The sequence below is a fragment of the Syngnathus scovelli genome, chromosome 2 (assembly GCF_024217435.2).
Source record: "Syngnathus scovelli strain Florida chromosome 2, RoL_Ssco_1.2, whole genome shotgun sequence".
Taxonomy (NCBI): domain Eukaryota; kingdom Metazoa; phylum Chordata; class Actinopteri; order Syngnathiformes; family Syngnathidae; genus Syngnathus; species Syngnathus scovelli.
In genome coordinates, this window is record NC_090848.1 from 27,480,583 (window position 1) to 27,495,257 (window position 14,675).

Below are 14,675 nucleotides of genomic sequence, written 5' to 3' on the forward strand. Positions count from 1 at the left end.
CTTGAACCATGACTACTGCCCTTCATTGGAAAATCCTGAGGTAGAATATTTGGTCATAATTTTTTTTTTACCTCAATCTGGTGTACGAGGCTTCCTCAGCAGTACATATAGTTCACATGTCCTGAGTGTTGTTGTTAGTCACCTAAATGTTGAACAGAGGCTGTGATTTACCAAAGTCAAATTCCTTGTTTTGCACGCTCAAACATGGCGAATAAAAAACTCTTGAATCTTGAATCTTGAATATTCAACACATTTCACTTCTGAATAAAATAGAAAATATATAAAAAAATTAAGGTTTTGGGTTGTGATGGAATAATTGGATGGTGAAGCACTGGTCATCCTGACCAAGGGCCTCATAATTTAGGAGTTGGATTCCCTTGTTCCAACAAAGTTCTCTGTCTAGCGCGAGAGAATTCCTTTAACTCCCAATCATACGCGTGGCTACCTCCCTTCCTTTCTTATCTTTACATTTTAGCTTATCTCAGATATTATTTTTGCTCTGCCAGTTCCCCATTTTAATCAATTTGGTCCCAACTGTAAATCCATACGGTTTTCTAAAGTCAGGTGTTTCCAGTGGGATAGCGAAAAGATTTCTGTGATGATTCTCACTTCTACCTGTGTTCTGATGGAGAATCCTTGCCTGTTACATCTACAGAACCTTGTTATGTGTTCCCCACCGCTTTAAATGGAATACTATATCTAGTGATTCGTACTCCCATTCACACACTCATTCACACGATTAGACCTGACAGTTTGGTTTAGTAAAGTCAAAGTCCTGACCTGAATCCCATTCAGATACTGTGGCATAACCTTAATAGGGTCATTCATTAAAAGAAAAAAAGCGGTGTTGCTGAATTAAAGTAATTACCGTATTTGCCGGTGTACAGGTCGACTCGGTGTATAAGTCGACCCCCTAAAATTCGATGGAAATTTACGATTTTATGATATATCCTTTGTATAAGTCGAGCTCAATTGTTGCATTATATTAAACTTCAAAATTCAATATGCGAAATTGTCAAACGCACCTCTCGGATTAAGGTGCCCCCGGCTTCCCAGTAACGGGTTTGTTTTAGCCGGGTTCGGAGATTCGTCCGTAATCTAACCACCCGAGTTAAATTAACTCCTCCGGAATCAATCTAATTTCTGTACGACGCCAATCCCTCTCAAGTCACCCGAAGCGCGTGCCGAGTAACTCAATTCGAGGCAGGACTTCGAAGTGACCGCATCGTATTGATGGCTCCCCGCTAATGTTTGAAGTTCTTATTCGTTACGGATATTTTTTAGATGTCTTTGTTAAGACCTCAGGGATTCGTTTGTATAGCGCACCCAAGCACTAGTTTCGCCGAAGTAAATGTTAATATGGGTCCGTTCCACTTGGTCGCTCATGCAGCGAGCCGACCAACTTTTTTATTCGAAAGAGAATCGAATTAATAAAAGTGTGACAATAATAGCATTTAAGAAGAAAATTAATGCACCCTATATGATTAATTCTAACTTTGTATACGTAGATCTAGCACTTGACCGTCGGGGTTCTTCACCCCACTTAATTGCTTCGAAAAGAATAGCGACTTTCTTAAACCGAATAAAAATGTCGTGCTGTATTTAGATTTGCCCAATAATTAATTTGGAAGGCAAGTCTATTTTTTGATCGTGTCCTATTTAACTTTTGACGCGGCCCGACAAAAAGGGGAACTGGGCCGCGCCCGACGGACAATCGAAATACTTTTATCCTCCACCAACTTCACTGATTTATTTTAATCATCGTCGTTATGTTATTTAAAGGAAGTAAATTCTCAACCGAATTCACTTTCAACGAACTCAACTCTTCCGTTAAATATTTACGAAAGTTATTTAATTCTCTAACTTGCTCAGAGTTACTTTTTACGCGGCCCGTCAAAAAGGGGAAGCGGGCCTGAGCCTTTCAAATAGTTAAATAACTTTCCGTTCTACCCAAAACCAATAATCTGATTTAAACACTTCCTTTAATTTTATTCAGACGAAACAACTTTCGAACAGATCGAAATTCACTCGTGGCTCAGATAACTACGGAAGTTATTTAAGTCTCTAACTTGTTCGGAGTTCCTTTTTACGCGGCCCGTCTAAAAGGGGAAGCGGGCCTGAGCCTTCGGTTGCATATTCAGTACAAATCCGCGCACAACGAAGTAAGTAATATACAAAACACATTTATTGAAGAAACATGGAATAGAATTACAAATCTCAATTACTCCAGAAACTGAACAACTTCACTCACTGATACCCGTGTTAATAAAATCATTCAATCCCAGAACAATTTGATTGCAAAACACAGTTCATAAAAAAGGGAAGAGGTAAATACCAGTTGCGTGCTATTTTTGGTGGAAGCAAAGTCGAGTGATCAGTTCGATCTTGCTTCTAAAATCCAAATTAGAGAAACAGGCTGGCCACGAGGAAGCCGGCGGCCCGATGACTATTCCCCCCTCTCGCTAAAATACATAAAAACGGTCATCCTCACCAATTTCTCGTTTAAAGTTGTCCAGTCCAATTTTTAGGAGTAAATCCAAGTTAATTTCAGTCCAGTGATCCTGCGTCTCACACAAAGATCTTTGGGACTTTGGAAAAAATCTTGAAACTCCTCCGGGCCTCTTCACGTATAAGAGCTCTTTTGGGGGGAAAAGCCTTGAAGCTTCTCCAGCAGGACCTTTTATAGACCTCTCCGTCCCCCCCTCCCCTTTCTTTTCTCCGGTACTTTCCCTATAGGGTAAGACTGCCCAGTTTTCCCACGCCTATAGAAGGGACTGGCCAGCTTTCTCACGCCTATAGAGGGAACTGGCCAGTTTCCCACGCCCATAGAGGGAACTGGCCAGCCTCCCCACGCTTTGTTATCTGTGGCCTTCAGCCGCTGTTTCCGCCCTGACCACGCAGTACTTTCCACCAAATGCACAGCTAGTGGTAAAACCTTTCACTTCCCCTTTTCACCCTTGACCTACTTTCAAAACAATTTCGAATTGACAAATAATATTGCTTAAAGCGGTTACAGAATACATTTTTAGCCAAGCAAAGAAATAAAAATAAAAATCACATTTGTGCTTCTCCAAACAATTTGTCACGCCACTGAGAAGCCACTATTCTCAGTGACGGGTCTCTTGATCAAATTGACAAATAATATTGCTTAAAGCGGTTACAGAATACATTTTTAGCCAAGCAAAGAAATAAAAATAAAAATCACATTTGTGCTTCTCCAAACAATTTGTCACGCCACTGAGAAGCCACTATTCTCAGTGACGGGTCTCTTGATCAAATTGACAAATAATATTGCTTAAAGCGGTTACAGAATACATTTTTAGCCAAGCAAAGAAATAAAAATAAAAATCACATTTGTGCTTCCATGCGTGACTCACACTCTGACACCGTGTTCCTTTTTTATATCCATTTTAACCGGTTTAGCTTATTCCGGCCCCTCTATTGGTCTCCCGTTTTGGTCTGGCGCCATCTTTTGGACAAATTTGGAATTTCAGCTCTGCCAATTTATTCCTGTGAACAATCCATATTCTACCATTTGGACCATCTCTACCCCCATGTTACACGACAAAATTTATTGACGAAATGTGTTCAAATTCCGGGAGGCCGTGCGCATGCGGCTGTTTATAAGCACCGCGGAGGAGATCGCGGCCGGCGAGCTCGCGCACGCCACCCGGCACCAACGGGAGGCCGGAAATAGCTCCAAGCCGAGCGGATCGGCACTTTATAAGCACCGCGGAGGAGATCGCGGCGCCTCATTAAACTTCCAGCGGCCGGCGAGCTCGCGCACGCCGCCCGGCACCAACGGGAGGCCGGAAATAGCTCCAAGCCGAGCGGATCGGCTGTTTATAAGCACCGCGGAGGTGGTCGCGGCGCCTCATTCGACTTCCAGCGGCCGGCGAGCTCGCGCACCCGCCCGGCACATCCGGGAGGCCGTGCGCACGAGCCAAGTGGCCGAAAATAGCCCCCGCCGAGCGGATCGGCTGTTTATAAGCACCGCGGAGGTGGTCGCGGCGCCTCATTCGACTTCCAGCGGCCGGCGAGCTCGCGCACCCGCCCGGCACATCCGGGAGGCTGTGCGCACGAGCCAAGTGGCCGAAAATAGCCCCCGCCGAGCGGATCGGCTGTTTATAAGCACCGCGGAGGTGGTCGCGGCGCCTCATTCGACTTCCAGCGGCCGGCGAGCTCGCGCACCCGCCCGGCACATCCGGGAGGCCGTGCGCACGAGCCAAGTGGCCGAAAATAGCCCCCGCCGAGCGGATCGGCTGTTTATAAGCACCGCGGAGGTGGTCGCGGCGCCTCATTCGACTTCCAGCGGCCGGCGAGCTCGCGCACCCGCCCGGCACATCCGGGAGGCCGTGCGCACGAGCCAAGTAGCCGAAAATAGCCCCCGCCGAGCGGATCGGCTGTTTATAAGCACCGCGGAGGTGGTCGCGGCGCCTCATTCGACTTCAAGCGGCCGGCGAGCTCGCGCACCCGCCCGGCACATCCGGGAGGCCGTGCGCACGAGCCAAGTGGCCGAAAATAGCCCCCGCCGAGCGGATCGGCTGTTTATAAGCACCGCGGAGGTGGTCGCGGCGCCTCATTCGACTTCCAGCGGGCCGCGCACTCGCGCACGCCGCCTGGTTCAAATTTTCTAAGTGCAACGCACAATGAGATGCTTGAGAAACGGCCTTGGTTACCATCACATTTGAAGCGATGAATACGAAGTTAAATTTTATGACTCGGTGTATAAGTCGAGGTCGATTTTTTTCGGTCGATTTTGGATCGAAAAAGGTCGACCAATACACCGGCGAATACGGTATGCAAAAAAAAGTGCCACAATATCTGTACATCTCTATATTTGGTTCAGGGAACAAATACTTTTCCACCCAGAGCCAAGTAATGTTGAATAGTTTTTTCCTTGGTGAGTAAAATTATCATTTGAAAACTCAATTTTATGTTTTCATTGTTTGTCTTTGTCTGACATTAACATTTGTTTGATATTAAACATTAATGTGGGGAAACTATGCGTGAAAAAAAGTATTTGAGAAGACAGATAATTTTCACAGCACTGAACTACTGGCAGGATCTATGTGCTCTCGGCTTATTAGTTTATTGATTGCAATGACATGACCTTTGTGATGGTGACTGCTGGCTTAGCCTGGCCAGAACCAAGTAATGGAGATGGAGTCTCAACCTCTTACTCTTGTATTAGTTGTGCAAGAGAAATTGTCTCAATATATACCGTATTTTTCAGACTAAAAGTCGCTCCGGAATATACGTCACATTAGCCATAAAATGCACAATAAAGTGAAAAAAAACATATAAATCGCTCTGGAGTACAAGTCGCATTTTGGGGGGAATTTATTCGACAAAATCCAACACCAAGAACAGACATGAACGAGCAACAACAGGCTAAACGATAGGTATGCTAACGTGACATAAACACAAACGAAGAGCTGAGAATGGCCCTGACGTAACATTCAGAGTTATTCAAATAACTATTACATAAATAACACGTTTATCAAACTGTCACTCAAATTCATTAAATCCATTGATCGTTCTTTATGGAAACAATGCCGCGTATGCGCCGCGCCGTTGACGTCTAAATATTCCACAGACCCATATAACGATATATAAAGTATATATCAAATAGCTATCATATAAATAACTATTTTCAAACCATCTGTGTCACTCCAAATCATTAAATCCATCGATCAAATTCATCATCCTTTGTCAACAATGCCGCGCGTGCGCGGCTGACGTCAGCCTCGCCGTTATTCCACAGATCTAGTTTATAACAATATTCTAGCGTTAACAAAGTACCAGGAAAGACGTGGGTTTGGTAAACAGCTCTTTATTTAACAAAACGAGTTCAACGAGCCAACAACTACTGAACTGTAACGATAAAAACATATACAAGTTGCTACATGAAATAAAATATATCAAATAACTATAACATAAATAGTTCACCGCCACAATGCCCCAAGCACTGGCGTCGACTTCCAGGCGTGTGGCGGTTTGGACTTCCATCCCCGGAGGTGGCACTTCCAGCCACAGAGGTAGAAGAGAGCTCCATAGAATAGGACCAGGCGTGCGTAAAAGCCATGTCCGAGCCCCATCCACCATCACCGGACAGCCACCCGGCCGAGCGCCGGCCCCCGACTTCCATCCACGGAGGTGAAAGAGAGCTCCATAGAGTAGGACCGGGCGTGCGTAAAAGCCATGTCTGAGCACCATCCACCGTCCCCGTGCCGGGCGTGCTTCCATCTTGCAAGCTAAAAAGTTTGCAGAAGCTAGCGTTAGCAGTTAGCGTCTTCAACGACCACCCAAACGCATTTATTTGGCGTGCATTTTGGTGCAACCAAATAATTGAAGCATTTAACGGTGGCAACGTCTGGACGACAGCGCCGTTTGGCCGAAGGTTCAAATCCTCAAAACGAGCCCGGCCCACAGCCACCCGGCCGAGCGCCGGCCCCCGACTTCCATCCACGGAGGTTAAAGAGAGATCCGTAGAGTAGGACCGGGCGTGCGTGAAAGCCATAATAGGTTTTCAAACCTTTTGTGTCACTCCACATCATTAAATCTTTCAAACTCTTTGTCCTTCGTGTCCCTTACAAACAAAGCCGCTCATGATGCCGGTAGTACGTGGGGCCCATCGTCATCCCGTGATCGAATCTTTGTCCTTTATGTAAACAACCGCCACGCCGCTGACGTCACTTAAAATTCAAATTACAATAATCCCTTGCTACATCGCGGTTTCACTTTTTTTAATTTTAAAAATTTGTGAAAAAATTTGCATAAGTCGCTCCTCAGTATAAATCCCCCCCCCCCCCCCCCCCCCCCGCCACCCAAACTATAAAAAAAAAAAAACGTGACTTATAGTCCAAAAAATACGGTAGTAACTTCCTGTTTCTTTCTTAATTCTGGGTCATTGGAAAATGTGTTGAAAATTTAAAAGTTAAATCACTTAACATATTGGGCAACCCACCGTAATATTAGTTGGAGGAGCTCTAGTCTTTAAAAACTAAAAACTCTCTACCTCAAAGAATATTGGTATCAAAATATCGAAGATACACCACCAGGTATCACATGTAGATTGATGGAGGTTATTTTCCCATCATATGGCATGTAAAATAATGAAAGGGGAAACTTCCATACCTGTTGACCTTGCAACCGTAAATGCTTAATGTGTTGTTGTTCGTGTGGTCCATTCGGTCATCATGAGTTTTATTATATTATAGTATGGTAAGGTTTAAAGTCATTAATGTTGGGTTGTCTGACTCACAAGGTGCTTGTAGTGACCTTTAACTTTGCAGTAATGTAATCTGTGCTTTCTGACCCTCAACAGGGAAGATCAAAGGTATGGTGGATTCTCCGAGCATGCATCGTCCAAGCTTTTACATTGAGCCTGATAATCAAACCTACTAATCTGATTGGCTGCAATTGCATTAATCACATGCCAATCAATGCCAATGCAACATACTTTGAAGCTGTCATTTGTGTGCTGTGGTGCGATACATATGGCTTGACATAACATATGATGAATGCAATTTATACTTAACCAAATTGGAATTGTGCGTGTGTCTGAGTATTTTGAAAAGAGATACTTGTATATTTGTCTCTATTATTATTATTATTGTTATTATTATTGTTATTACTGTTATTATTGTTATTAGCCTACTCTTATTTTTGTTGTTGTTAGGGATGCACGATATTTTTTGTGTGACACCTACCTCTATCACAACAAAAATCCAAAACAGATCTCTATTTTGCACATTTATTATATATATATATTTTAAGAAACTACTTTTTGAATTGCTTATCAAATGTAAACTTTAGTTATAGTTAGATGCATAATATAAGATACCCTTAAATGAATGCCAAATGCTATGTGCGGACAGGTGAGTACAGATTGAAACAAAGCTACAGTGTTACTCAAAGTATGTGAATTCATGAAACCCCAGTGGAGACCCGGGGGTAGAATAGGGCCCTATCACCCTCTTGCTGTTCGTAAGAGGCGATAAATGGGGTGACTTATTTGCCGTAAGTTGCTACCCGTGTCAGTGGAGGACGATTGCCCCGGTACTTAAGGTATGTGGCTGGCTGCGGCCCCCACAGCTCTAACATGGTACTTTGGCTCTTACTTCACTTAGACGGGAGGTTGGAATGGCTCATTCCAATCAATCGCCTAGTCAAGGATCTCTCTGGAATGTTTTGAGAGACTTTGCTTTCATTTTTTCCCGAAAGTCAAGTCACAAGTTAGTTAAGTCACAGAAAGAGGAGGAAAAGGACTTGAATTTCCTGTCTGATAATACAGAAACCTACAACCAGCCTTTCTCAATGGATGAACTTCTCTGGTCCATAAGAAACTCCAATGAGTAGAAATCAGGAAAAATGGACAATACACCATGAACCGAGATGAAGGAGCATACATGCTCTCACACACCTGGAGCGGCGAGAGGACAGCAAGGGGCGCGACCCACCTGTCAAATCTGACAGGAGGGTCACACCCTCGTAGTAACAACAGCTGAAAAGACGTGTCACATACAACATCATGTGACTCTCTCTGATGAAGGCGGAAGTTACTGTCGAAACTGTCAGAAAAAGTGAGTCGGCTTCCAGGGTTCGGCAGAGCTGGTATGCTATCCCCCCCCCCCGAATTTTACTCGTCATTTACAATATCTTTCAGAAAGTAATACCGTAATTTTCGAACTATAAGTCGCACCGGAGTATAAGTTGCACCAGCCATAAAATGCACAATACAGTGAAAAAAACCATATACAAGTCGCACCGAGTATAAGTGGCACTTTTGGGGCAAATTTATCTGTCAAAATCCAACACCAAGAACAGACATGAACCAGCAACAACAGGCTAAACGATATGGTATGCTAACTTGACATATACACAAACAAGGAGCTGAGAACGGGCCGAGTTATTCAAATAAGTATTACATAAATAACACGTTCATCAAATCATCTGTGTCACTCCAATTCATTAAATCCATCGATCGTCCTTTATGTAAACAATGCCGTGTATGCGCCACATATGCGCCGCTGACGTCGGACTCGTAAGTTGCATTTCTAATTATTCCACAGACCCATATAACGATACATAAAGTACTATATTTCAAATAACTATCATATAACAACAATATTATCAAACCATCTGTGCCACTCCTAATCATTAAATCCATTGATCAAATTCCTCGTCCTTTGTCAACAACGCCGCGTGCGCACCGCACAGGTCTAGTATACAACTATATTGTAGCGTTAACAAAGTACCAGGAAACACGTGGGTTTGGTAAACGGCTCTTTATTTAACAAAACAAGAGTTCAACGAGCCAACAACTACTGAACTGTAACGATAAAAACATATACAAGTTGATATACGAAATAAAATATATCAAATAACTATAACATAAATACGTTTTTCAAACCTTGTGTCACTCCAAATCATTAAATCCTTCAAACGTGGGGCCCTTCGTCATCTTCGTCATCCCGTGATAGAATCCTTTGTCCTTATGTAAACAACCGCCGCGCTGCTGACGTCACAGTAATCCTCTGCTACATCGTGGTTTGTTTATCGCGGTTTCACTACATCACGGATTTTTGAATTTTGAAAATTTGCGAACAAATTCACATACAAGTCGCTCCTGAGTATAAGTCGCCCCCCCACCCAAACTATGAAAAAAAAACCGCGACTTATAGTCCGAAATTTACGGTAGTTTGTGTCACGTCTACAGGTTTATAACATCAACAGTATTAACATGGCCACTTCGTAGCTTGCTTTAGTAATATTTACTTTTGACTCAGCCCCGCGTGAAGAATCGCTGTTGTGATGCCAGTTCAGCTTGGAGCTGTGTCACTTTATCAGCGCGGTCACTCCCTGTTAGCTTTTCGTATGTGTTAGCATGTTTAGTCTGATAGTGTCTCTTTATGTTGAAATCCTTAAACAAGACAACTGTCTCTTTACAAATTAGACAAACACAATTGCCTTGATTTTCAGTGAAGAAGTATTGTTATTCCCATTTCTCTTGAAAGCGACGGCCCTCAATGTCAACTTTCCTCGTTTTCTTTGCAGCGGCCATTGCAGAAATGAGCGGCGAGGGGTGGTGCTGCCACCTTTCGGTAATAGGAGGAATTACAGTATCAAGTTTCATGATTTTTTTCTTTTTGACTGTGGAGGCGGGCCATAAATAATACATTATAAGACCGAAACTGTCTTATAAGCCGTATGGAATATGATCGGGGGCGGGATTTGGCCCGCAGGCCAGACTTTGGACATTCCTGTTCTAGATTAACACATAGTTTTTTTGTTAAGTAGGGGTGCGCCCCTACTTTGTACCTTTTGTTGTAGCCCTCTATCAATTAAACATATTTTAACTTGCTCTGCACTGAGATTGAAACTGCTGACACCCTTAAAGATTTTGAACTTTTTAGTATGTCTTCATGTTAATAAACTTATTTAATCTATTTGTTTGTTTGGTCATTGGTTTTGTTGATGCCATTTGATTAATTTTCTTTTTCCCTGTTTTGGTCATAGCTGCTGAACTGGCAAAAATGAAATAGTGTGAAATTCGTAGATCATTGATCACCATCTAGATCAGGGGTCGGGAACATTTTTGGCGAACAGAGCTATAAATGCCCACTTTTTAAAAATAATTTCCCGTGAGAGCCATGCCATTTAAAAAAAAAACGATAGGCTAAATACAATTAAATGCATGTATTTTAATTAAGACCAACGATTTTTTGGGAGTGTACTAATGCATTCTTTTTAATAACGTTTTTACATTGAAGCCTAGAAAAAAAAAATTCGCCATTAATGAGACTTCTGGGGCTGCATCGTTTTGCTGATGGCTTTGGAGTCCGGTTGATATGCGGTGAGGTTGAGCTTCATGCAGGCAGTGAGGCTCTCATCAGTCAAAATGGCCCGATCGTGAACGGTTCTTGCTGACAGAGGCATGTCTTTTATCCGTTTGAGTATCTTTTCTTTATCCGTGAAGTCGTCAAAAAGTTCATTAGCCACATCAAGCTTAAATGTTGAAATACTCGCCATCAGTGAATGGCTTTCCGTTCCTCACAATTGCTAATGTGCCAGCAAAACTAGCTGAATTGAAGTTATCTTGTCTGGTCCATACATGGAGTTGCTGTTGACTAGCTTGGACCTTCCTCTGGAGCTCTTCACATGCTTTCTTTCTGCTGTCCCCAGCTGGGTATTTGGTTGCAAATGTAGCATGCCGTGTCTCAAAGTGGCACTTGATATTGGAGCATTTCATTGATGCGATTTTGTCATTGGATATGACATTTTTGTTTGCCTGGCACACACCAGCTAGCTAGTTGAAATTTTAAATAAAGCGGATGGAATTTTACATCTCACGACCCCGTAGGCACAGTATTGTCCAATAAAAATCACACTTTTTTTTTTGTCCGATCTGGAGTCACCCTTCTGTACACCGAAGGGCAGCTGGGATTGGCTGATATGACGCAACCGTGGATTTAAGCGGTCGAAAACAGATTGGTGGATTGCAAACGTGATCATATTTTATATTTTGAAAGCTAATTTAACATTTTGATTTCAGTACGTCTATTTTTTACTTTGATAATACGACAAAATTATTTATGACTTCAATTGTGTAATCAAATGTCAGATTTGTCAGTGAGCCAAACGCAGTCACCAAAAGAGCCATATCTGGCTCGCTAGCCATAGGTTCCCGACCCCAGATCTAGATGTTTTTTTTACTTTAATACTTTTTTACTTCACTTAAATAACTGCTCCATGTCACTCTACTGGCTGCACATGAGATCCACATTATTTGTTGGCAACCTGAGCACCTGTCTGTCACCATAAATCCGTCATTTTAGAGGATTATATAGAGGCAGCATTCCCCATAGGAATCAATGTAAAAGCAAACAATACGTGCCGGACTATCGCAAAAGTCACACTTTTTGCCCTATTACTCTGTGTAAACAGAAAACACAGAAAACCAAAACAACAGTTTTATTTTTGCTTTTTCAAGCCTTTATAACAAAAAAAAATTATCTCACTTTATTGTTGAGCTTCTAACTTTGCTTGGGGAGGGGGGAACCTCTTTTAATTTTCTACACTAAATACCCCCAAGAAGACAGAAAAAGTCAGGCTAATGAATTATTTTGTGCTCCCACGTACTCCCTGCAATGTGCTCACGTACTCGTCATTACATTTTGGTGCAATTAATGAGTTTTCTGACCGTGTGAGTGGTCATTGAACGCACCTTGCGGAGTGAGAACTTGAAAAGTAAAAAAGTGTGTTTGTGATGGTTGTAACAAAACCAGTGGCTGATGGCGCCATTGTTAGTGGCAGCGTTTTCTTGGAGCCTATTAAGTTGGCACTCATGTCAGCTCTGTGTCTTTAATATACCCACTCTGCAATATGAATGCTGCTAGAACAGAATTTCCTTAGGGAGCAATCCCAAGGGATGAATAAAGTTAAGTCTATGTCTATAATGTTCCAACACGAAAGTTAAACCAATCATAAACTAATGCTGGCTAACTTACTAGCTTCTAGCATGTCGTGATAGTCGCCACATATAATTGTGTGTGAATTTGAATTTGTGCTAATTGAGATGTTTTATACTGGTCGGGCAACTATCGTTTAAATTAGTATGTGCTAATCCAGGACCTGGATGCAAGATAAACACTCAAATGAACTAAAATAATTTATCTAGCTAAAATAAACTAAAATAATGCACCACACACTATTCAAAACTTTGACCTACCTTTCAAACATGAATTAACACGCAAATGTTCAGTATTTTTCCTTTCTGATCTTTTTTTGTTGCGTAATGTCAGATTAACTGATGTCATAAATCCTTATATTGGCCTGATAATTATCTTGTCCAGAATTATCGTGCATCCCTGATTATTATTATTACTATCATTATTATCATTATCATGATTGATATTTGGCATCATCTTACCCTGTCTCCGACTAACAAGCTCACTAACAGTAGCCATGCCTATTTGACTCAGTGATTGGTTGGTGAAAGTGCTTGAACTAGTTGCCGCAGCGCTTGCATGTGATTGTCTGTTGTACCAAATGTGGAGTATCATGACATGACAAGGTGGGGGGTTTGTGTGGTGGTGGTGGGTGCTGCTTATGATATGAATAACAGAGTGGTTCCCAAACTGGGGTACAAGGAACCCCAGGTGTCCATGAGCAATTATTTAGGGGTTTGCAGAGTAATTTACAATAAATTATAATTTAGCGTTCTGTAGTGCATATCTACTTAATGGTGATCAGTGAACCAGTAAAGCAAACCAATCACTCATCCCAATCTTAGCTTTGAGTGAATTAAGAGCCAATGTGTATTTTGATGTGTATTTGCGGATAGTGATGGCGCAACACTAATGGCCCTATTTTCAAATCTTGCGCAACGCACAGTTTAAGTGTGCTCATGGATGGAGTTTTCTTTCTCTTGCTTTTGTTAGTTTCTAGACTTGAAATTAGCATCGACTTAGGAGTGATATTCTTCCAAATAACGAATTCACACAAATGCTGTGGGAACGCATACAGAAAGCCAATACTAAAGGGCATAGATTCTTCCTAATCTGAGATGTGAGTTGTGTTAATAAAGCTCATTCACAACTTTTTTTTACTTAACTCTTGCAATCTCTTCCAAAAGTGTTGAAATGGCAAAGTCAATTCCTTTGTTTTTCTTATGCTGTACTAAGGACATTTCGGCTTCAGAGTCAAAGATGACGATCGGACAAAAGAATTACAACTTATTTAATGGTATTTACGTTTAGAGACATTTTGTTTGATGTCATTGTATTGTATTGATGTCAAGTATTGGAATAGACTTTAACTGAAGAACATTTAAGAACATTTAATTTTGAGTCTCCTTCCCTCCACTCTGCCCTCTCTCCCTCTCTCCACTATCTCTCTCCCCTCTTACCTCTCCCACTCGCGCTCTCTCGCACTCTGTCTCTTGCTCTTTCTTTCTTTCTCGCTTTCTGTTGCGCTACATATATAATATAGTATGTATATAGATATGGTCTGCCATTTTTATTTCACTTGGAATTTGTCACCGTTTTTTACCTTAAATAGAGAGGGCATATATATACCGTATTTTCACAACCAAAGGGCGCACCGTTCTAAAAGGTGCAGTCTCAGGTATGTGTGCCATTACTGTATTTAACACACACATAGGGCGCACCGCATCATAGGGCGCATGCATGCCATGATCTATGGTAAACAAAAAAAAAAGTTCCGGGAGCAAAAAAGTGAGTTTGGTTGTACTTTATTCTATTATTTAACCATGTACTCTACAGCAGGGGTCCCCAACCCTTTTTTTTTTTTTTTTTTTATCGACGATCAATGAATTCAGGTCAAGACGCTCGTCCCGGTTACGTGACATGTTTCCCCAGTCGAGCCCGCAAAGCTAGCAAAAATGAGTAAAAATTTATTTTGAAAAATATAAAAAAATTTACGATTCTTTCCCAATTACATCCGTCGGTTCAGGTCAAGACGTTCGTCTCGGTCACGTGACATGTCACCTCAGTTGAGCCCGCGAAGCAAGCAAATATGAGCAAGAAACAGAGATGTTTGGAAAGTTTCTTCGGAAAGGGAAAAAAGCCCAATGAGGAGACGGAAGAAGAAGAGGCTACGACTTCTAAGAAAAGGAAAGCTGCATTTAAAAGAACATTTCTGGAGTC

At 42.1% G+C, this 14,675-nt stretch overlaps 1 protein-coding gene and 1 long non-coding RNA gene across 7 annotated transcripts in view; both read left to right on the forward strand.

Moving 5' to 3' along the window:
• The window catches only part of LOC137840061 (uncharacterized), a 205,980-nt gene that overhangs the window by 143,233 nt on the left and 48,072 nt on the right, over nucleotides 1-14,675 (forward strand). The gene's annotated exons all lie outside the window — the stretch shown is intronic.
• The window catches only part of LOC125988688 (deoxyribonuclease-1-like 1), a 91,670-nt gene that overhangs the window by 43,984 nt on the left and 33,011 nt on the right, over nucleotides 1-14,675 (forward strand). For 3 of the 6 annotated variants that reach the window (XM_068649873.1, XM_049754299.1, XM_068649874.1), the window contains exon 4: nucleotides 7,331-7,342. The exons of the other annotated variants lie outside the window; for them this stretch is intronic. In XM_068649873.1, the coding sequence (XP_068505974.1) occupies nucleotides 7,331-7,342 (12 nt within the window). The remainder of the gene's footprint in view (nucleotides 1-7,330; nucleotides 7,343-14,675) is intronic. 6 annotated transcript variants of the gene reach the window in all.